The sequence below is a fragment of the Anolis carolinensis genome, chromosome 1 (genome assembly GCF_035594765.1).
Source record: "Anolis carolinensis isolate JA03-04 chromosome 1, rAnoCar3.1.pri, whole genome shotgun sequence".
Taxonomy (NCBI): Eukaryota; Metazoa; Chordata; class Lepidosauria; order Squamata; family Dactyloidae; genus Anolis; species Anolis carolinensis.
In genome coordinates, this window is record NC_085841.1 from 59652480 (window position 1) to 59677783 (window position 25304).

General features: G+C 37.9%; 1 protein-coding gene across 15 annotated transcripts in view; it reads right to left on the minus strand.

Moving 5' to 3' along the window:
- The window catches only part of ryr2 (ryanodine receptor 2), a 394137-nt gene that overhangs the window by 232493 nt on the left and 136340 nt on the right, over positions 1 to 25304 (minus strand). For 12 of the 15 annotated variants that reach the window (XR_010004274.1, XM_062975204.1, XM_062975188.1 and 9 more), the window contains exons 4-10: positions 18540 to 18560; positions 13087 to 13101; positions 9206 to 9280; positions 7349 to 7427; positions 6409 to 6521; positions 4072 to 4171; positions 1512 to 1608 (exon numbers count right to left, since the gene is read on the minus strand). Coding sequence is in view for 14 of the 15 variants with exons in the window: in XM_062975204.1 (XP_062831274.1) it covers positions 1512 to 1608; positions 4072 to 4171; positions 6409 to 6521; positions 7349 to 7427; positions 9206 to 9280; positions 13087 to 13101; positions 18540 to 18560 (500 nt within the window). In the remaining variant the exon portion in view is untranslated. The remainder of the gene's footprint in view (positions 1 to 1511; positions 1609 to 4071; positions 4172 to 6408; positions 6522 to 7348; positions 7428 to 9205; positions 9281 to 13086; positions 13102 to 18539; positions 18561 to 25304) is intronic. The other 3 variants (XM_062975225.1, XM_062975213.1, XM_062975194.1) reach the window with 1 other exon arrangement.

Sequence of the window (25304 nt, forward strand, 5' to 3'; positions counted from 1 at the left end):
TTACACTACCATCTAAAGTGAATAAAAAGGAAGATAAAGAAATTCCCCTCTGCCTGAGTTCTCCACAATTGGTGGCAGCGGTTAAATAAAACATATTTATCTTGGTGGCAGCGGATATAGTTAAATATATAATAATATAATTAATAAAAAGATTTCCTCCTCTGCCCCACATCACCACAATTGGTGGCAGCGGTGGGATTCAAAAGGATTCCTCCCTGCCACATCTTTACATTTATATTTACAGATTTTTTTAAATGCTCATAATTTAGAAAACATATCCAACTAACACAGAGTGTTTGAATGTATTGGAATAGAAAATCTTTCTTCAACAAGAATTCTTTTCTAACTTGAAATATAAAAACAAGAGTAATAAAGCCAATCACAAATCTATCTATATTCCTGGGCTGTCACACCCAAGCTGCTGTTAAGGTATCTTTGGCGTTAATGTGTCTAAACTTTCTGTCAGCTTAAAGGATGCTGGATGCCTTCTTTTAGAACAAGGCACCCCACAGAATTAATGTCCACACTGTTGTTTTTAGTAAAATGATAATGATTTATTAACAGTTCTTGGGTTTAACTCCAACCAGGCACTAACTTGGTTTTCCCACAACAAAGTTCATATTTAAAACTTGAAAGGTAACTTAATGGTTTTGAAACAGTCAGACATGGATGTTTCTGAGAATAGATCAGTTTTCCTGAGGAGAATAGATGATACGTTTTCCTTGTTCTCAGTCTCTGGTGTAGGGACCTCTGAGACACCCTATGCCCAAGGCAATAACCAGTTGCTGTTTAACGGTTGGTTGATGAAAGGTACTGGTTTGAAAGTAGTAAACTGGTTTGATGATATAATGGTTATAGTAAAACTGGTCTGAAGTAACTGGTTGTTAAGTAATAAAACTGCAAAAAGGTAGTAACTAGGTACTAAAACTGGTTTGATAGTAGTATTGACTATAAAATTGGTTGTAGAGTAAGTGGTTAAAATATAAAACTGGTTAAAATATTGACTTGAAATGGCTTGTCAAAGCCTGGAACTCTGGGACCAACTGAAGACACATCCTGCCTCTAGAATTCCCTGTTGGTCTATGATCTGTAACAGCTCCTTTTACCTCAGGCAGAAGGGAACGTAGCCAACTTACTTACACAAAATGGCTCCCTTTCCCTTAGACAAAAAGGCAAACAAAAAGGCTAACACAATACAGGAAGAGTTTTCCTAAACCCTACCCTCGTAAACTAACATAAAAGTAACTGCTCTAAAACTATGGGCAAGGAAGCCAACCAAAGGGAAACTGGAACTTGTTCCTATAACTCTAATCACCATAAAATGCATAAACTACAATGTCAACTGTGTTGGTAAATGCATGTGAAACATTCATTAATTTCATTACAACTCAACAGTCTCCCCTTAACATTCAAAGATTCGTGAAAAGCCCATCCAGCCAGCAAGTCTTTTTTTTAACCAGTAACATGTTTGCTTGACTCAGTCTTCTCAAATATTTCTTACAAGTGTTTACCTTCTTTGGTCTTCTCCATGTTCTCCTGAAGGAACAGTGAGGCATTCGTCCATATGGCCATGTAATAATCTCAGCACATCGCCTCCTATCAGATAACCTATAATAAAATAGAAATGTAAGTGGATTATGTTTTAGAAATGATCCAAATTCTATGCACTATCTGGAAATAGCTTAATCTGAATCAGCTTCAAGGCTGGCATTGGGACTGCAGCAACAGAGGCAAAATGGCTGCAGTTGGTGTGACATCAATAGGGAGAGGATGGCCATGAAAGACATTTCTATCTGTTATTGTTCATGAAGGCATCTTTTTCAAATAACAGATACCTTTCTATGCCACTGCAACATAATAGACAAACATAGTAATAAAGCAGCAAGAAAGAGTTTGCAGGACATGAAGCCAAAGGTAAAACCAGCAACAAAGTAAAATGTAAGACTGAGAACTACAAAAATATTTTAAATGCCTGAAAGAATAAAAAGTTATTCCAGAGACTGTCACTGTTGAAAATACCCTGGTACACCTAAGTTGGTGGCATTGTTTAGACCAGGAGTTCCCAAACTTTTTAAGTTCATGGTCCCTCAGATTGTTGAGGGGCTGAATTATCATTTGGAAAAAAAAATGAACAAATTCGTATGCACACTGTACATGTCTTATTTGTAGTGCAAAAAAACCCCCCAACAATTGTTTATTTATTTGTTTGTTTGTTTGTTTATTGGCTACATTTATACCCCACCCTCTTTCACCCCGAAGGGGACTCAGAGCGGCTTACAAGTTGTATGTACATACAATATATTATATTATTAGCATAACACAATATTAGCATTATATATTACTACATTGTACTATACCACTATACCATATTATTATTAGTAATATTACATTTAATATATAATAAATATGTAATATTATTATTATTATTATTATTATTATTATTATTATTATTATTAGCCGCCTTGAGTCCCCTATTGGGTGAGAAGGGTGGGATAGAAATACTGTAATAAATAAAAAATAGGTATTATATTGTATTACATTATAATATTATTATCAATATTATATGTATACATAATATATATATTATTACCATAGCGCAATATTAGTAAATGAAAGAACAATACAATATTTAAAAATAAAAACAATTTTAACCAATATAAACCTATCAGGATTTCAATGGCAAGTGTGGGCCTGCTTCTGGCCAATGAGGTAGTCAAGTTAAGTAGGCTTGTTGTTGTTGTGTGCCTTCAAGTCATTTCAGACTTTGGGCAAACCTAAGTCTAAAACTGAGGGCGGTGGCCAGATCAATGACCTTGGAGGGCCGCATCTGGCCCCCAGGCCTTAGTTTGGGGACCCCTGGTTTAGACAGTTTTAGATGGTGACCTGGTTAGATAAGAGTGGAGAAGCTTCTTAATAGAACCTCATACTAAACCCCTGAAGGCTTTGACATTTTAATTTGTCAATTATGAGGGTGTATTTTATAATTAAATGTTACTTTGTGTACCATTATCCTTTAATGGCACGAGTTTGTTATGAATGATGTTATACAATTAATTAATTAAGACAGATTTTAAATGTTTTAACTAGCACTTTGAACTACATCCATACATGTGCTATTGGCAAAATATTATCAGATTAGCCAGTCCCATCTAGTTTGTTTATGGACTACCTCGTGTCTTCTGAATCATTTCAAAGCCTATGTATAACATACTGAAAATGTCTAAACAGGACTTTACCCAAGTGTAACTATCATAAAGTTTTGTCTGTGCAGATATAGTTATAGTTCATATATAAAATAAACCCAATCAAAGGTTCTCGGAATCAAATTGCCAGCTAACAATGCCAACGTATTATCAGGGTGGTTTTTAATGGATTTTATTGGGATTCTAAATAGTGTTTCACAGCATTTGCTAATACTTACAGTTTTAATTTGTTTTTGATTTTTATATTGTATGTTTTTGTTGGCTATAAACTGTCTTGGGCCCGTAATAAGGAAAAGATGGGGTATAAATGTAATAAATAATAAATACATAAATAAATAAAGTATCTAAGTGCAAATAACAAAGCTGTTGTCTTAGGAATATTATAACTACTTCCAAAATAAGATGAATTTCTCTTAGCTGGACAGACAAACCATGCCAAGACAGATATTTGTCTTCCTGGACTGACATACAATCTATTGGTTTTCATTACATCCATGGTTCCACCTTTCACTGATTCAGAACATCAACTCTTTAATCTGGATGCCATGCTTTTCTTCTTGATATCTTAACTATCTCTGGATAACCTCTCCAAGTAGTTTCATGTAGATGTAAATATGAAGAATTTTTAAACCCTTTAAATCTCAGAACACAACTGCAATCAGACAAAGCAAAAAGTACTTTGCATCTACTTCTGAAATTACTTTTCTTCTCCTTATTTTTCATTTTGCCAAGTATAAGAGTCCATGAGTAAGACTAATTGTATGACATATCTTACCAGCACCATTATTTACAAACCAATTGTTGCAATTACTCCAAAAACAAAATAATTACTTGAGAACATAATTATCTTGATTTTTAGCAGTATTACCTTGAGCTACTTCACTTCCTGAACTTATTGGAGCAACACTCCAAAGTGTTTGCTGGAAGGCTGCATCAACACGTAAGCTGCCATTGCCGTAAGATAAGTGCTGCAACCATAGGAAAAAGAAAAAGGTAATCTATTCAAGTACAATAACATATAACATGGTGTATTTACATTTTCAATAGTCCTCCTGGGGACTATAGTAAATATATGCCTTTGCACTTAACACTCTGCTGTTTGAACTATCGATCAAAGTCTTGCCCACAATCTGTGTTTCTCTCATCTCTACACTGACACTATAATGCAGTTTGAAGCTATCTTGTCAAAACCAGTGTTTATAAAACTCACAAGAAAGCCCAGAACAAGCCAGATAATGCACTGCAGCAGACCAGAGCATATTTCATGCGTGGCTCAAAACAGGACGGGAAAAGGCAGAGTGTTTGTCAGGAAATCCCTAGTGCTGAAATACTTTTTAAAAATGCCTTAACGGAGCAGTCTGGAAGGTAAGCAATGATTCCCTCAGGAGAGGAAACTATATAATTCCCATGGGAACTCTCATTTCCCTCCCTTTTGTTCTCACTTCTTGTGTCCTGCCATGGCTCTAATCTGATCCCAGTTGGGAATGCATACTTCAATTCCTGGGTTTGGTTTGATCTGCATTTAGCCAATACTGTGGCCACCATCCCCGTCTTGAACCGTTTCCTAGGGTGTTTGTGTAGGCGCTGCACAGTGAATCCAGTTCCTTCTAACCCACTTCCAAACTGGATTATACTATGTGTGTAGAACCACACTTTGTGTTTAGTATTAGCTGTCACAACCACTGACTCCAGGGCCATGGATCAAAAGAAAACCAGCATTAAAAAGACAGTGGAATTGAACGAGACAGAATTAATTCAAGTTAATTCTGTTCTGAGTCATTTGGCAAGAGTCCTTCAAATTCCTCTGCTAATGCATGAGTGTCTGCTATTGAAATTGGGAAATGAGAAACCAGAACCAGCATTGCATAACTATTGGGGATTTAGAAAAAGGAAAATAGTTATACAGTAAAGCTCTAATTCACTTGAAGGAATTTTGAAAAAGGATCTCACATTTGCTAAAGTCTCCAGATACCAACTCTGCATCACTAACAAATGTACTGGTTTATAAACTACAAGCCATTTCTAACAGAATTTGGCCTCATTTATTGTCTCTGTGGCCCTTTCTACACTACCATATAATCCAGACGATCAAAGCAGACAATCCACATTATATGCTTTGAACTGGATTATTTGAGTCTACACTGCCATATAATTCAGTTCAAAGCAGATAATCTGGATTATATAGCAATGTAGGGGCCTTAGACTCAGCCAAGGATGCCCAGAGTTTGGTGAAAGGAAGGGATGTGTCTGCAGATTTAATACTAGGGCACCAGCTGCACCCATATTTTCAAACTCATACCTGACTATGCTGATACATGGCTTGATTATATCTCATTTGGAGTATTGGAATGCACTCTACCTGGAGCTGCCTTTGGAATTTGCTCTGAGATTTCAGTGGGTCCAAAAATACTGTGCCAGAAGATTGACAGGGAACATATAACCCGCTTTTTGAAACATTCACTAGCTACCAACTCATTTTCAGGTACAATTCAAAGTGCTGGCTATGACATATTAAACTCTAGATAGCTAAGGTACAGATCATCTGAAAGATCTTTATCTACCTATATCAGTGGTTCTCAACCTGTGGGTCCTCAGATGTTTTGGCTTTCAATGCCCAGAAATTCTAACAGCTGTTAAATTGGCTGGGATTTCTGGGAGTTGTAAGCCAAAACACCTGGGGACCCACGGGTTGAGAACCACTGACCTATATGAACCTGATAGAGTCTTACATTTCTTATGGGGAGGCCTGCTTTTGATCACATACTTTTGTGGTGCTTGCTCAAAAAACTCCCTTCCATGGGAGGCCAGGCTGGCTGCCTCTCTGTTCTCCATTTGTTGGCAGGTGGAGGCCTTTTTATTCAGTCTTTTAATGAGTAATTGCTTGCCAGGATTTATTTAAATGTATTTTATTGTGAAGTTTTTTTAACATATTTAGTTTTAGATTCTGCAAGTAAATGAATATGGAAATTTAGTGCAAATTGGAAAAGTAATTAAATGGATTCTATCCTCCTAAATATGGGTCCCTGCTTGAACTATCCTAATATTATTGTTAAGAGCTCCCTTACTTTGCCAATATGGATTGCACAGAGGTCAGCTAAAGCAATCAACCTTCCCACATTAAAATCTAATGCCATGCTCAGGCTTAATTTATATCTTATTAAGCTTAATTAAGTACCATGGAATTATACTCCACATATCCACTTACCAAGTATCTTTCTGATGAGACACTGACAAGGATAAGGTCATCCCCAACACGAACTTTTTCTCCTTCTGAACGCTGTTTGGAGGCAGGGTGGATAGTCCACCAGCAAGCCTCACCTGCATTATCAAAAATTGTAGAAATCATTGCTATGAGAAGGGAAATCTCTTCGGAAAAAGCCTTTCTTTGTACTTAAAGTTGTACTTGTGGCATATTTGAATGCAAAAGAAAATATAATGTTGTTTTTATGATAACAAGTATTATTTCATCTCACCAACTCCACAAAAATAGATGTTGGCATTGCATACTAAAGGTTCAATTCCTCTATGTCAGACTGTTACATCAACAATTTATTGTGTCTCAGTAAGTGCACTGTTTAGAGCCTAATAACATGAAAAATGTAATTGAAGAATCCGTTGCTAAGGACTTTGAAATCTCTGTTCTGCATCTGATGACACTTCACTTCACTTAAAAGATGACACAAGTCTGACATTTGCATCCATACAACATTTCTTGTGAACCAAAGAAAATGTAAAAAACAAAAACAAAAAACCAGTTGCTGCCTCATTGTAACATAAATAATGCTAAAACAATGCTGTTCAAACCACTAGAAAAATGCTATATTAATTAGTTGTTAAACTCTGATATGAATTCTTTTTGATTATGGGTAATACAGGATAAAGTTCCATCACTTTACAAAAAAAAATCAAAGCCATTCAAAATTTACAGACATACATTAATTCTAAATAATAAATAATCTACACTGCATGCATGTCTATACTCATATTTTCTTACAGGAAAGAAACTAGAACTTTATATAAAATTAAGGAATAAAAATATTTAAAACTCTTAGAGAGTTTACAAATAATGCTAGTTTCACTTAAAGACCAATCTATCTAATTTCATACATAAAAAGTAGAGTATTTCTTTAAAACAGTCTACTTACCTGTAGTATTTTCTTGCAAGCCCACATCAAATGCCAATTTGTCCATTGATGTTCGTGAGGTTGAGAGGCAGCACAGATACTAATGATAATGATAAAAGCAGATTTTGGGTTGTTTATTTAATTAATATATTTATACTCAGGGCCGGTTAATTATAAGAGGCCGCTGATACGGCCGCCTCGGGCGCTGGCCGCTAGGGGCGCTGTCGAGGCGTCGACAGCGGCCCGTAGCGCCACCGACGCCTCCGGTGTTGGCGCGGCCACGCGGGGCTTCAATCCCCGCGCCCGCGCCAAACCACTGAAAACAGATATGCCATTTTGCCCTTAGTCTACAAACTAAGGGCAAAATGGCCTATCTGGCTGTGCGCATCGGCGGCCGCCTCCCACGCCCTGGGTTGTTTATTTAATTAATATATTTATACTCAGGGCCGGTTAATTATAAGAGGCCGCTGACACAGCCGCCTCGGGCGCTGGCCGCTAGGGGCGCTGTCGAGGCGTCAACAGCGGCCCGTAGCGCCACCGACGCCTCTGGTGTTGGCGCGGCCGCGCGGGGCTTCAATCCCCGTGTCCGCGCCAAACCGCTGAAAACAGATAGGCCATTTTGCCCTTAGTTTGTCGACTACGGGCAAAATGGGCTATCTGTGCTGTGCGCATGCGCACAGCACAGATAGGCCATTTGGCCCTTACTTCCTGGTCGCGGCCGCCGGGCGATCGGTGGCCGCGACCAGGAAGTAAGGGCCAAATGGCCTATCTGTGCTGTGCCCGTGCGCACAGCACAGATAGCCCATTTGGCCCTTACCTCCTGGTCGCAGCCGCCGATCGCCCAGGCGATCGGCGGCCGCCTCCCACGCCCTGCCTCCCACGCCCTGGCCCCGCCCAGCGTGCCCTGGCCCCGCCTCCCACGCTGCGTGGGAGGCGGGGCCAGGGCGAATAGTGCGGGGGGCGGGGCCAGAGTGCGGGGGGCGGGGCCGCGACCAGGAAGTAAGGGCCAAATGGCCTATCTGTGCTGTGCGCGGGGCCAGGGCGTGGGAGGCAGGGCCGGTGGCGGGGGCGCTTTTTAGCACCCCCGCTTAACATTTAAAAATATCTCCGGCCGGCCCTGTTTATACTACAGCCTTCACCTGGCAAGATGTCTAAGCTGCTAACAAAATTTTAAAACAAAGGCCAACTAAAGTCATTTCCAAAAGTGAAAAAAATAAACCATTCTATTTTTAAAGGTCCATAATTAAAACCGTTTACCAAATGTTTGAATTATGATGAAACATTTATGTATAGCATCCCTCATTGTTTGCAGTATGTGCATACAAACACTTTGATATCACTGATTTGTTTCAGAGAAATTATGTATATAATTTCTTTAACACTGCTACTTTGGTAAATCAAAGAATCAACAATTTTAACCAAAGTTAATATTTTTATATAAAATACCACTTTAAAGAATTACAGGAAAAGAAGACAGACCCTAGGAATATCAGAACTAAAGTCCAATAGTTTAGCATATTCAAAGAAATAAGCAGTGTACTGGAAGCAGTCTACTGTGGACAAACAATTACTAATGTGCTAGTTGGTGGTCATTAAATAAAATGTTTAAAAGTTGGTAAACCCAAAATTTTTCTGTAGTCTACACACACAAATTTTACGTAACACAAAATTTAAGTTAACAGCCCTTAATAAAATGTAGTAAAATGCCCTTTAGATTAGTATATATAAAAGAAAGCTGTGACCACAGAAATAGCTAAGTTCTGTAACATTGTTTTCCAGTTCTTACTCAACAGTGTAGATACAGCTCCATAATTCTAACACACAGAAAGAAAATATGCCATGTATCTCATCATCATTATACATTAATTTCATACATACCATACCACTGTAAGAATGGCGCAGTAATATTGCATGCCCATAAAGGAGCGTCCGATGACCACCACCTTGAGCAGACTGTAGGAAATCAACAAGAATCTAATCAAAATAATGTCATAAAATGTGAAAAACAAAATCCATGTTTGACAAAGTCAAAGTCCTATCTGACCCAGAATTCTGTTCAAACAGTGGTATGCCTATAAGAAGTATCTCTTTCTCTTTTCTTTTCTTGCTTGCTTCTTTGCTTGCCTTTTTCTTCTATATCTCAATTTATACCTTCCTCCCAGACTTGAAGTAATTCTTCTCAGCAAAGCAGTATTTCCTTTTCTGTTTTGAATCTTCTACCAATCAGTTTTAAGTTCTAATATTATGGCAATGAGGAATTCCTCCTATCAGTTTTCTTAGTATAATAACAAAACAAGCACCATCATAATATTTATTTCTTATCCACCTTTTTCTATAGATAAAGGCAGGGAACAGCAGAATCAGAATACAACAACATGACATAAAACACCAATTAAAACACATGTAACATCAGTCATAAAAACATATGAGTTAGAAGAGCGTAATATCCGTTAAAAGGGCACAAGTGTTAAAAACAATTGATACATAATTTTAAACTCATGTTTTTTAATTTTAAAAGACATCATAGATTTTTAATACAAAAACACTAACTTTATTTTTTCTTTCTAAACTAAACAGTCCCAAATGTCTTGCTTCTACAGAATTTTATTCCAGCCCATTGAGCACTTCTTTTCAGGTGCTGTGGCAGAACTATATACAGTATTCCAAGCATGGTAACACCAGTTTGATTTTCAATTCAATTTTAATTTCAATATGGTCAGAGTGGAATTTGCTTTCTCCAAGGTAGCCACAAACCAGATTGACATTTTAATTGACATATCCAGCATCATCTCACAATCCTTTTGTGGACCAGTTGCTGCCATCTGCCAGATGTTTTCCATGTACTGATGTAGCTGATCACCCTCCACTCAGTGCAGATTGTCAGGGGACTGAAGACATTGCTTCATTGCCAAAACCAACCTTTTATTCTTTTTGATGTCTTTGTTTTTTAACCAGCTACCAGGACACATTACAATTTCTCTTTCTTCATTACTACCATGTTAGCTCACAAATCCTGAGTGAGAGAATTTGTCAAAGGCTCTTTGAAAGTCCTAGTAAACATCATCACAGTCCACTCAAAGCAGCTCAACCCTGCCCTCAGATTATTGACACTTTCAAAGAACTCTAAAATTTTGTTGTTGTTGTTGTTGTTGTTGTTAACTGTTGTCAAGTCAACTTTGACCTGTGCTGGTCCTTTGAATCAGAGACCTCTATCATCAAAAACACTGCTCAGGTCTCAGGATTTTGGGTGAGATGGTTATTGGTTTATGCGTTTTTCTTACTCCATCAGATGGGTTCAAAATACCAATGTCCAGAATTACAGAATGGACATGACCAGCTATGAAAGGGCTAGGCAAAGGCTAGTGTGATAGCATATTATAGGGCCAGGGAAGTGGATGAAGTGCAGAGCAAGGTCCTAGCTGATGGCCAAGGGAAGGGCTTAGGGACTAATAATTCTCGAAAGCCTGCTGGAACCACCAGGTTCTCAGGTCCCTATGGAAGGAGTGCAGTGTAGGAGCTTGCCTAATCTCTTTGGGAAAGGTGTTCCAAAGTCAGGAGGTCACCACTGAGAAGGCACTATCCCTCGTCCCCACCAACCGCGCTTGTGACAGTGTCAGGAGCAAGAGGAGGAACACTCTGGCAGATCTTAGAGCCTGTGCTGGTTTACAGGGGGAGATGTGATCATGAAGATAGACAGGGCCCAAACCGTTTAGGGCTTTGTAGGTCATAACTTGCATCTTGAACTGGGACTGCCAACTTATCAGCAACCAATGGAGCTGCTTTAATAGGGGCGTTGTATGCTCCCTAAATAGCTAGAAGCATACTTAAAATGTCAATTCTACTTAAAATATATGGTTTATATTCCAAGCAACAGCTTGGTCTGTATTGATTTTTTAAAAAAGATATTCCAAGTCTTCAATAAATCTGTAATCATATCAATCCTATTTGGAGCCTTGCATTCAATTTTTTCCCCTTTGCCTGTGAAATAGTGCTTCTATTACAAACTTTTTATGTCAAGTATTTGCCAAATTTGTCAGTTTTATTTCCTTTATCTCACATGTAAATAAAAAGACGTAGCACGAAACACTAAAATTAGCATTATCCATGCCATTGTACAGGATGTTTGAAAAAGAACTCCCTAGTTTTAAGTTAAAACACATTGAAACTAGGGAGTTCTTTTTCAAACACCCTGTATTTCCAGTGTTTATATAGTGTTGTAAAAGCTGAACAGTAAAAAAAAAAAAAAAAAGCTAATGGATTCAACTGATTTGAAATGTAGTTCTGGAAGAGAATACTACAGATATCATGAACTACTAAAAAAGAGAAATAAATTGGTCCTAGACCCAAATGGGCCAAGCCTGAAATTTCCCTTAATGTCTTAATGTCCAAATGAATAACAGACTGTCATACTTTGGGCAGGAGCCCCTGGTGGCACAATGGGTTAAACCCTTTTGCCGACAGGACTGCTGACTGAAAGGTCAGAGGTTCGAATATGGGGATCGGTCAGAGCTCCTGTCCATCAGCTCTAGCTCCCCATGCAAGGACATGAGGGAAGCCTCCCACAGGATGGTAAAAACATCAAAAATCCGGGTGTCCCCTGGGCAATATCCTTGCAGACAGCCAAGTTGCTCCTGACATGAAAAAAATACTTTGGACAGATAATGGAAGGACAAGACTTACTAAAAAGACAATAATGCTTGGTAAGTAGGAAAGAGGAAAACTGGACTACAAATAGATAGGTTCAATCAAGAAAGCCACACTCCTGAGTTTGCAAGAACTGTCCAGTGCTGTTGATAGGATGACCTTGAAGATCTCTCATTCAAAGGGTCGCCACAAGTCAAAGATAATCTGATGGCAGTTAACAACAAATTTAAGAAAAATAATCACGTTTCTTCCTTATCTCTATTTGCCTTCATTCTTCTCCTCTCCCTAAAGCATGTTTTTAGATGAACCTTTCTCAATCTAATGCTATCAATCTGATCAGCTTGAGGAACAGTATAGATCTCGTACAAAATAAAAACTTGTCACTTTCTTGTGACAGATGTAAAAAGGGTAAATTTACAAAATTTACAAATACATAAGCCTTAATTATTGAGTTAAAAATACAGTAGCATGAAAGACTCTCAAATCCTTAAAAATTGTTGTGAGGTCTGGTTTGAGTGACAACTCATGCAATATACCTGTAAAATGTCTTATCAATTTTTTATAAACCGAACAAAGACAAAACATTCAGAGAAGAAACACAAATTGCCTCAAAACAGTTGTAATATCATCAGCACTTATAGAACATTAATTAATCATTTACAATGTTAGTTTTTTGTCACAAGTAGTATTGCTTCAGGAAATGCTGAAGAGACATAGACAGAAGAAATCCTTCCCATAGGAGATGCAGTTGCCACCGAAAGATACCACTCAATATTACAGCCTCAATTTTTTTCAACAGTTTCTCACTAAATAAACATAAGTAGGAAGAGTTTAATTGAATATAAAACAGAGGACATACTGCCATGGAAGATCTGTTCCATGTCAAAGGATTATTTTAATGTAACAACCTCCTGATAGCAGAGTGCTTTCAAGTCACAGAAAGAGTAACTGACCAGGATTTTTGAAAACATTTCTCTGTATTTACTGTTGATGCCATTTAATTTACTCTACTATGTGATTGTCATTTTTACAATATTTGTTAGAACAGTATTGCATACAGAACCCTCCCTGGTGAGGAAAATGTAAAATAATGAAGCAATTATTTTAAAGCTTACCTTCATCATAAATTTCTGCAGTGCCATAGTGAAGAGGGGGAAAAGATGAAAACATTAAATATTACCATGCATTTGTAATTTTTACCATTGTTTTCTTACTCTATTGTGGAGGGTATCATTAAGTTTATTCCAGTGCTGAGTACTATAAAGAAATAATAATCATTTTTTCAAACTGATCTTCCCCAAAATCAAATATTGAAATGTACAGAACAGCACTGATTTAAACAGTTTTTTAAATACAAAAAGCAGTTTTCTAAGAGCAAGTTATTAATACTGCATTTAGATTGGTTTTAAATAATAACAGTGTCATAATCTGTAAAAGGATTCTGTAAAAAGGTTCTGTAATAGACTTCAGTGCCTCTGAATGCTATGGGCTAAATCATAATGAAATAAAAAGTGGATAAACTATTTTCTTTCAAAACAGTAATTAATATTCATTTGTGCCCATAGCTTCTCCCAACTGGCAAATACTTACAATAAGTCCTGATTTGTTTATTTTGTAAATGTCTGTGACATCGTATAAGCCTTCCTTCTTCTTATTCATTATTCATCTGGCACATTATGTATCAAACTGCTATGCTGATATAATATCTAAGGATGACTTATATTGACGTAATATACTCTTTCCTAGGGCTCATCTATGTGGTCTTAATAGCCTGCCTCACTGTGCAATGGCTTCCTGGCAATCTCGATGATGTTCTGTCATTTTCGATGCTTACTGCAGGGTAAACCGGGTTAACCAAGTACATCCCATGTTAAGAAAAGTCAGGGGATGCGCCGAGGTTTGGACAATGGACAACAAGACTGGGTCCAATTCAGACTGCCCCATTGTCGGCACAGGCCACTGCTGCCATCCCTTATTTCCTGCAGGGAAAAAAGTAATGAATTGGGCCCCCTTTGCCATCCTCACCCCTCCCAGGTGGATGCAGAGCTCTGTGAAAGTTTCTGGCCATTGCAGGCACCCCATGCCTATGTCAGCAGAGGCACCCACAGAAGAGGAAGATGGGGGATTGGCTCCCTCCTTCTTTGTGCCCATGAAGGTACCTTTGCTAATGTCCGCATGGGACACTTGCAATGGTCAGGAGTTCTCATTGAGCTCTGTGACCATCTGGGATCAATGACAGCCACAAGGAAAGTAGGGTTATGATGCAGCAGAGCCAAAGTGGTCTTGGCCCATTGATCCATTAGGTCTCTAAACAGCCACCTCCACAGGTTGAGGATGGATTGTGTATGGTTCTCTTATTATTTTAATATAGAGATATTGACATTTTGCTAGTGATCACCTTTTTGGTTTCCTAAGGCAATCATACTCTGCTTTATCACAGGGTTTCTTACATCAGCTCATCTAGGTCAATCAAGGTATTCTACATCACTGTTTTACAAAAACCCTCTTTTAAAAATACAAATTGCCGCTACAATTCTAAGCATTGTATTTAATTATAAATAAACTGAATGGTAGAGCGGTGAATAAAGAATAAGACATTTGATATTGCTATTTTTTCCAAGTTCTCAAATGTTAAATTTACTGTCATGTATAATGCCCTCCATCCTGAATCCCGTTAGCATGCTTGTTTGCTTATTTTAGTGCACAGCTCCATTTACAATGTAATTTCCTGAAGCTTTTTTGCTTTTCAGGTATCAGCTACTTTTTAGTACACGAAATTTGTAGATCTTCTCTTCTCTAAAGAAAATCTACTTACACTAAAAGGCTTACATTTCAAAATGTAATGTATAAATACATTCAAAAAGCAAAAACAAATGAGATGTAAATGTTTGCACAATCTCCTCTTACTTTTTCTTGATCTATGATTATTATTTCATCTTAATAAAAACATAGTAACAAAACAGACTTCTATACTGCAATTAATAGGTTTATAATAAATAAAAAAGAATAATACATACTGGCACAAATGGTTTACTCCAAATGCCAGGGCACCAAAATGGCAAAATACTCAAACAATTCTTGGTTACAAGAGTGATTTGACAGTTCATATAAGGAGCCAAGCACTGGAACCAAGAGGTGAAAGAAGCAACTGGCTCAGTGTCATCTACTGTTAAGGAGTGCTGTAGTTAATGAGACACTAGGACTCTTTGGCAGAGAAAGTTAAAGACCTTGCTAAACTGCAATTTCCATGATTTTATAGGATTTACCTTGGAAGTTAAAGTCATGTTGAACTGCTTTAATTCCACAATGTATATACACCCATAGTCTATGTAGCAGCTGAAAACAAGTTTGCTCCATCTCCAATAAGACCTCCTTTCAAATATTTAAACATGATAACTACATCTCCTTTAAATTTTGTCTTCACCACTGTCTGTCCTCTTACTGAAGTGTGATTACTTTAAAAATATAAATTCCCCAAAAATGCTTCTCTCCTTTTTTCTATCCTCCTATACTGACTAAGGTTTTCTGGTGCTAAAAAAAAATTAGATGATGCAGAAAATGACATAATAGGGATAGAAGCCCCTTTTCTATGTATCCTACATTCTATAGATAATTGCCAATTTTTAAAATATTTTTTAAATCTTGATTTCAACCAAAGTTAAGAATAGTGTGACATAATGAGGCTCCTTCAAACTGTCTGCCAATCAGATTATCCAGTGGCTTCAGTTGGCATCTTTCAGAATTTATATTAGGTGTTTTAGATTAAAGCACTGATAACAGAGCAAGAAATTTGGCAATGCGACAAAGAATATGTCAGTGCTTTGCGGAAAGGTATCTTCTTCCTATTTGAAGCAAGTTTTTATTTCTATTTACCCCACTATAATTCTGTTATATATACTAGGCGCATTCAGAAAGTAAAATAAAATTTAAAATTGAGTTATTACTAGCTAAGATAATACCATCTTTGGCACAGGTGAAGAGATAGCAAAAAAAAAAAAAAACCACATCTAAGGTTACAATCTTAAACACATGTATCACACAGCAAGTTCTAAAGATACTTATTTCTTCATAGGCATGTTGCTCAACAAATGGGAGTTGCCTCACTAGTCACTAGTCACAATTTATTAGTGAATCTAATATTCACAAAATATTTTTTTTTCTAAATAATGTTTTAAAAATAGCTGACAATGCCACTAAGAATGAGTTTTCAAATGCAGATGAGTTCCATAAAGTATAAAATAATGTACTGGATTTCTGCTACCTAATTCATACTCTAAATGGAGCAGGATCTCCAGACTAGAGTAAGGGTTAAATGCAATATCAATCCAAGTTAGAGTAGATCTATTTCAATTAATAGAATTTCTTAGGGCACCTACACTACACTACACTTAATACAATTTGCCACCATTCTAACTGTCATAGCTCAATGATACAGGATTGTAAAAGTTATAGAATGGTAAGGCACAAGCACTCTTTCACAGAGTAAGCTAAAGACTCTGTAAACGTACAAGTTCGAGGATTTCACAACACTGAGCCATTGCAGTTAAAGTCCTGTCAAAGTGCATTAATTCTACATGTAGAAGCAACTCATACACAGGTAATGTAAGCCGCAGTTTCAATGGATTTACTCTAAACAGTGTGAATTGCCACCTGAAGAGACTGGTTTTTGTTCCAGACCATGTATGTTGATATTTTGAGAAAATTTTCAATGGTGATGCCAGTACTAAGATATAGAAATATCAATGAAAAATTCAACTAATTCATTTTCAAATTGTTGGGAAATAATTATACAACAGTAGAGTCTTAAAAGAAAACTGGACCATTAAGTCATGACAGCACAGGAAACCAAATAATTTGAAACAACAAACTAACCACATAATCCATACAAAAACACAAAGTTACACAGATACAGAGTTTTCCAAAGTAGATTTCTGTCTTTTAAAAAAAAAAAAATTAAAAATGCAACAGACTTCAAATACAAAGACTTTAAAACACACAACAAAAATTATACATGCTCAAGACCAGGGGTCCCCAAACTAAGGCCCGGGGGCCGGATGCGGCCCATCAAAGCCATTTATCCGGCCCCCACAGCACAAGGGCAGAAGGGGGTTGGGCTAAATTACCCAAGGGGTCTCTTCTTCTCTTACAACCATTATTATTATTATTATTATTATTATTATTATTATTATTATTATTATTATTATTATTAACATTGAGGCTGGGTGGCCTTCTGTCAGGGGTGCTTTGCTTGTGCTTTTGGTGCACAAAGACAGAAGGGGATTGGACTAAATGGCTCAAGGGGTCTCTTCCAACCCTCTTTATTATTATTGTTATTATTATTATTATTATTATTATTATTATTATTATTATTAACATTGAGTCTGAGTGGCCATCTGTCAGGGATACTTTGCTAGTGCTTTTGGTGCACAAAGGCATAAGGGGGTTGGACTAAATGGCACAAGGGGTCTCTTCTAACCCTCTTTTTTATTATTATTATTATTATTATTAACATTGATTCTGGGTGGCCATCTGTCAGGGGTGCTTTGTTTGTGCTTTCGGTGCACGAAGGCAGAGGGGGATTGGACTCAATGGCCCAAAGGGTCTCTTCCAACCCTCTTTTTGTTGTTGTTGTTGTTATTATTATTATTATTATTATTATTATTATTATTATTATTATTATTATTATTATTATTGCTCGGTGGCCAACTATAGTTCGGCCCTCCAACGGTCCGAAGGATCGTGAACTGGCCCCCCGTTTAAAAAGTTTGGGGATCCCTGCTCAAGACAGTCTACTAAATATAACTTGCATGCCTACATTTCTAAACATAATTAAATATTGACAAAATTACATGCATACAAACAAATGGAAGACATGTGTGTTAAGTAGAAACAATTTCTTCAAACTGCTACATGGGGTTTTCCTGGCTAGTAATAGTTCTTTATCTTCAACCACAAGAACATGAAGCAGATTACATTAATTCATGATATTGTTATAAATACTCAATTCAGAAGTAAATCAATATACTGAAAGATTTGAAAAATCATTACAGTACTTTCAAATAAATAAGCATAATTCTAAGCAATGATTTGATTCTGAACATATTTAGCAGTGTATATTAAGCTCCAGAAGAGATAGATAGACACTGCATTTGAGGAATTAAGCAATAGATCTGTTATACAAACATATAGAAAGGATTATGGTAATCGCATGCATTGTTCAATTAAGACATGTAGAGACAATGAAACAACAAGAAGTGTCAACAATGTACATTCAGAGGGTGAAATTGCAAGGCTCAAAATTTCAAGGCAGAACCCTTTTTATAAGGCTAATGGAGTATACAATGATAAATTACAATTGCATGACTAATACTTTTGTATTATCATTAAAAGATGATGAAAAACTAATTTAGAAATCTAATAGTATGGCTACTGTTGGAAAATCACTTTCAAAATTTTGCTTTGAGCTTAGCAAATTTGTGAGACACATAAATATTTAAAGACAGACAGTTAGTTACAATTCTGTGACAAACAAGGATCATTTGGGATCAGATGATTCTGAAACACATACCCATTTTTCCATATCAACTAGCTGTAGAAAGAAAAGAAATGAGTATTCTGTTATTCAGCATGATATGTGGAATCCAAACATTGATAGAAAGTCATTAATTATTATTGAGCTAAATCCAATATTGCGGTAGTATATTTTCACTAAATTAACAGGATTTCTGCCTTCTTTCCCTTTCTTCCTTTTCCCTTATCTGTATTATCTGAACTGTTCAGAAGTGATTTTACATCTGTCCATTCATGGCATCATCATCATCATCATCGAGGCTAATGAGAAATCCTCTGCAAGACTGGTTGGTAGAACTACCTACCATCAACTGAATGACCACCAACATCATAATTTTATTTTTGTTCTTCTTGTTGTTGTTATTTAGCATTCTAAGCAAAGGGTATACAGTATACCAAAAAAAAAAAAATCCCTGCCCACAGGCTCACAATATAATAAACATGACAGAATTTAAAAAAAATGGGAGGGAAACAAAAAAATAAAATCAAACAATCTTTTCAACAAAAAATGTATATTGTATTGGAATAGGTTATAAACTCAATTCCCATAAATTATTTTGTTTTATATAAAACAATTTCAAGTTCTTTGTGAATTGAAGCTACTGTAGATATAGAATAACATTGCAGAATATTTTGAATGTTGTATACATATGGAAGCATCAGAGTGTTCTTGATAGATATAAAAGCACAATGTGAGATTTTCAGCACCTATCACTTCCTGCTCTTTTTACCAGCTTCCGAAACGTAGATGACAACAGGAGTCTCCACATATGCCAATTTGAGTGTACACATATGCACTCACTCTCAGAAGGAAGAAGAAAACAGCATGGAAACTGAGATTGCCAAAAGTCATAGTTCTTCACTATGTTTCTTTAGATGAGAATGCAGTTTGCAAACCATAATATCATTTAGTGTGACATGTGAATCAACATAGTATATCTTTCAACTCTTCTTTTACGTACAAAAGTATCTGAAGAATAATACGAGTTCTGAACTAGTGGAAAACAAAAGCAGATAGTCAACTGTAAACAAGCATGCGTAGAATTGGAAGAGACCACAGTAATCCAGACCTCTGTGACCCAGGAATACAGAATCAAAGCATTGCCTCAAGAGGAGGACACCCCACCCCACTTTGAAGCAGCGTATCCTATTGCTGGACACAGTGGACAGCTCTTGCTGTCAGGAATTGTTTCCTAATGTTTTCCTGTAGTTTAAGTCCATTGTTCCATGTACTAGTCCACGGGCATCCAAACCTTTTAAGCCGACGGCCAATTCATGGTCATTCAGCCTATTGGGGGCCAGAATATAGTTTTTAAAAAAAACATGAATACATTCCTAAGCACACTCCATATATCTTATTTGTAGTGTAAAGAAAACCCATGAAAGAACAATACACTATATAAACATGTACCAAGAACAATTTTAACCAACATAAACGAATCAATCTTTCAATTGAAAGTATGAGCCTGCTTTTGGCTGATGAGATAGTCAAGTTAATTAGGGTTGTTGGTGTTGTATGCCTTCAAGTCATAGCTGCCGCCTGGCTCTCTCCTTTTCTTCCCAAGGAAGGAGCCGCAGTAAAGGAGAGCATTTTTGGAAAACGCAGGGCATCGACAAAAGTGGGGTAGAGAGGGAAGCCAGGCAGGTGCTCTGCCTCCAGAGTCAGTCTTTCCTGACCAGTCAGCACCAGTCGCAGCAGCAGCAACAGTGAGTGCCTGAGGCAAGTGAGACAACTGGGGAACCTTCCTTTGTAAAGAAATAAAAAAAAAAGTTGAATGGAAAGAGAGACAGACAGACAAGGGGCCACTGGGGTGGGATGCCTGAGGCCAGAGCCACCCAAGGAGAAGTCAACACTTAATCGGAGTCAAGGGACGCAAGAGGCCTCCATCTCTTTTTCTGTCTTCCTGAGGAGCCCCCCAAGAAGGAAAGAAGGAAAAAACAAAGGAATGAAGGAAGTCAAGAAAGAGAGGGAGGGAGGAAACCAAGGAAGAGAGAGAGGAAGGGAGGAAGGAATGAAGCAAGTAAGGGAGGACTGAAGAGAGAGGGCTGATGGGAATTTGAACATGGGCCACATGTTCAGGTTGATCTACTTTCCACTTTTCTTCCTGTTTGCTGTATACACATGTTTGGTGAGGGCTTCTAGTGGCACCTGCTATTAACCTTGGGTAAATCTACACTGATCACTTGAGTCAGTTTCAAAACAGATATTAAAGAAAGTGGTTTCACTGTGCAAGTGATTACACAGGAAATCCTGGAACCAGTTTGAGGCCTGGACAGCGATTACACAAACCACAGAGCACTATTTCAGGCTTTTCTTCACGCTTTTGTTGTCTAGCCTCCAGTTTGAAGCTAGAGATGGGGCTCCTTTTTGTTGTAGGAAAACATCCATGGCTACAGAAGGATTAGCCATCCATGTTTGCGTGACATTACTGTACAGGATTCCTTGATGGGGATTAGCCATCTATGGACTTCATCAGACTGAGTTCTGGCTCATTTCCATGTAATTTGGAGCCCCATAGAGGCCATCACAGGACATAAGAACACTTCTGGTGAGACTCTGTAGGGCTCAGTCTCCACAGTGCATGTCTGTCTTCAGGAGCCATGTGTTACCTGACTCCAAACCCAAGAAAGCAGGGGGGAAAGATGGGGAAACACAGGGAAAGGACCTAGGGTGGCTAGCCATTCTAGGAGACGTGGAAAGATGGTAGGGAACAGGGTAAAACTGTTTCCGCTGCTTTCTCCCACTTTCCCCCTGTCTGTCCAATGAAGTCCTATGTTTGCCTACAAATATGCCACAGTAAAATTAAGCTGTCTTTACTGAGGACAAGTTGCAATTTAACACAGAATGACTGTCCTCCTTTACCAGCCTCCTGGCATTGATTTGGCCAGGCAGAAGGTCAACCGGGAGCTGAGAATTGCCATGGGACAACTAGGGACTGGGTAATGAGTTCGAGGCCAGCTCGGAGCCTATGTTTGTCTTGTCCTTGTTCTATGTTAAAGGCTTTGGATGTTTGCCTTATATGTGTAATGTGGTCCGCCCTGAGTCCCCTTCGGGGTGAGAAGGGCGGAATATAAATACTGTAAATAAATAAATAAATAAATAATCTCCCATGTGAAGATTATGCTTGAATGGCCAGAGTTGCATAGGGCTGATGGAGTACACCTCTTGGAGGAGAAAAATGTTCTGTTTGTGAATGATTTAAAGGGGAATAAAGAGCATGTTGGCCATCCTAGTAGGAAAAGGCGACTTTTGGTGGCATGGTAAAAGTGAAATAGTTCTATAGGCACCATGGCCCCCTCCTTTTTAAGCGGTGAGGAACTGATTTTCATAACAGTCCCTATACATTTTTGGGGGTGGGGGCCTGAAGCTACCCTTGGGGCTGGAATGAGGGTACTCTCACTCAAATACTGTGAGGTTTGGGAGTGCTGTTCTGCCCACACGGTATCTAACTGCTTGGAAGGTTAACTGGTTGTGCAGGGAATAGATGGAAGACACTTAGATAAACAGTTAACAAGATTTAATAACTGAAAAAGGCCTCAGCCCTTTCTCCTCCCGGGTTGAATCGTCACAGTCCTCAGAAGAGAATTAAAGTCCTTGACAGAGGGGCTCTCAATTACTTAACTTATCTGCTATTTCTTCTCTTGTTGGTATCTTTCTGTCTTTGGAGTAATACTTGACTTGAACTAACTTTTATTTTAACTTGAAGTGTCTCTGACTTGGTTCCAACATAACTCCATCTGGATGTGCTATTTTGTGGACCTTCCTGGCCTTCCTCTCTCTTTGCCTTTCACTTCTAAAATAGCTGGTTCTTTAAGGAACAAGAAGAGTTTTGCCTAAAGCTCCTCCCTTGACAGGATTCTTAAAGGGGCAGGGAGGGGTGGATTAAAGGGAAAGAGGATATCTAGACTGACCCTTCACAAAACTGTACATGAAATTCTAATCTCTGTAGATAAAAAGGGTTTAAATAGTGGTAAACAGTGGGAGTCTTTACAGAGGCACGACAAGCACCCCCAGGATGGCCTTCTAGTTATGATCGGCTGAGAGGTGCAGTCAAAGGATTTTGGATGACCTTTGGCATCTTGGGTGCCCGTGTGTCCTTGAAGGTTGTCAGAGGAAGTGACACCTGCCCCAGGGACAGTTCTCACTAGGTGGCTAAAAAACCAAGAGTCATATCTTATTGCCTAATTCCCCCTAATGGTGTTTTCGTTCACAGGTTATTCCAGAAGTACTTATTAATAAAAAGGTCAGGAAATAGCTCTTTAGATCCTTTATTTCGTGGTGGGAATTCAAATGAAGACCCTGTGGTTTCCACTTACTTTTCTTGGGTAAGGAATGCTCAGAAATGATTTTCCCTGTCCCTTCTTCTGAAATATAGCCTTACAGCACCTGGTACTGGTTAGCAGTTTCTCACCTAAAGTACTAACTAGGGTTGACCCTGCTTAGTTTTCAAGATTAGAGAGCATTGGTGCCTTTAAAGGTATTTAAGCTACATATTTGTAAACACTTCTATTTAAACTTTTACCATACAACGTTCCTTTTTTCTGCACCTTTTCCAGTGATTACTGTCCTTTTTAAACTTGGAATGCACAGCATGTGAAAAAATCACACTGCACCACAGATTTGTATGAAAATATGATATTGACAGTTTTCTTTCATTTTTGTGGATGTTACCAACCCCTAGCAAGGAATTTGCCCTTTTTCACAACACCCACACACTGGTTTGACATTTGTATTGAGCTAATGACCCCATTAGCATACATGTGAAGTCAGGATTTTTCCCCCAGGGTGCATCACTTTACTTGCCTACACAAAAGTAAATTCTTTTGCAACCTGCCAGTTTTTGTTCCAATAACCCCATATAATTTGCATTGCCACTATTCTATTCACTCTGAACTCCAGGTCATTTACGAACAAACTGAAAAAGCACAAGTCCTGATGCAAATCCTTGGGGAACCACAATGTTTACAGCCTTCATTTTCCCCTTTCCTCTGAGTTGTAACTTTTTCATAAATTATCTGGAATTAAGTTGGTGGCAGTGTCATGACATCAAATTATCTAGAGTGACTAAAACAAAAAGAAGACGAGGGAAAAATTTCAAAGGATCTAAGGAAACAGAAATTAAAATGTAAATGTAATTTAGTGTCAGCAAGTGTAAGTTGACACAGAAAATGCTAGCCTTATTCTGGTATGATCCAACATGGCTTCTGTATTCATCATATGCCAATAGTACTAATCTCACACAAAGTATATTTATGTTCTTTTGTGTTTATTTATCACAATCTGACAGCTTTGACAAGAATTTGGTAACCTAAACATTGCTCTAAGTCCATGCTGTATGTTGTTACTTTGGTTTCCTTTTGAAAGCTTCCAAGACTTCTAAATTATTTAAGATATTTAAGCAGTCAATGGTGTTTCTATAATGGTTGAATCAGAGTTCATTAACTTACATTAATCACTTATCGTTCAATCGTAGAAAGATTGATTTCTTTTAAATGGAATTCTTACAACTGTTAATTCCCCAATTCAATTTTAGCTACATTTGTTAAGTCAACACTCCTATAACTTTCAGAGACTCTAGCAAGAACTTAACAGTTGAATTTAGCCCACACTACTTGTTAAACTGAACTCGGTATCCAATGTTAATACAATATTTATAGTCCTTAAAATAATTCCTCACGAATCTGTGCCAAACCATTTTAATCATACTAACATCTTCATTCAGGAAGTGAAAGGAAATCCACAAGGAAATGAAAATCATATGCAGGCAGTCCTTGAGTTAAAAACATTGACTTACAAACAACTCATAGTTAAGAATGGGGGTGAGACAACAGGAAGTGAGAGAAATCTGCCCCTCAGAAGAGAAATGCCCTCCTGGAAGAGTTATCATGGGGAAAAGGTTCTCCTCTCCACTGAGGCTTCCTCACCAATCCTTTTTTCCACAACAAGCCAATTTTTTTCAAAAACCAATTATCACAGGAACAGAAAGTGAGGTGAAATCTTCTGAATAGGGGCACAAACAGCAAAACAAACACCACATGAATTATTTAACTCATAACACAATTCAGTAGGAACAAATGGCCATACAAAAATGTTTCTGTAACAAAAATGCTATGGGAAGCTATGAAAAAGCTATGACATTAAACTATGTTTCCATGTTTACCACTTCAGTTGAATAGCTAAGTCATGCATTTCATAATTTGACAGTAATAATTAAAGGTCTGAGATGATAAAAATGGGAATAAGAAAGAAGAGACTTCCAGGAAAGAGTCATATTTCAAGGATCAAAAAGACAAAAGCTACTGCCCAAATCAGATGAAGTACAAAAATTTAAATGACTATAGTAAAGGGTTTCCCCTGACATTTAGTCGTGTCCAACTCTGGGGGTTGGTGCTCATCTCCATTGCTAAGCCAAAGTGCCGGCATTGTTCGTAGACACCTCCAAGCTCATGTGGCAAGCATGACTGCATGGAGCACTGTTACCTTCCCACTGGAGCGGTACCTATTGAACTAATTACATTTGCATGTTTTCAAACTACTAGGTTGGCGGAAGCTGAGGCAAACATCGGGAGCTTACCACGCTTCCTGGATTCGAACCGCCGACCTTTCAGTCAGCAAGTTCAGCAGCTCAGTGGTTTCACTTCAGCAGAAAAAATGGAATGCAAAGATACAGAATGGGGGACACCTGGCTTGACAGCAGTGTCTGCGAAAAAGACCTTGGAGTTGTCGTGGACAACAAGTTAAACATGAGCCAACAATGTGATG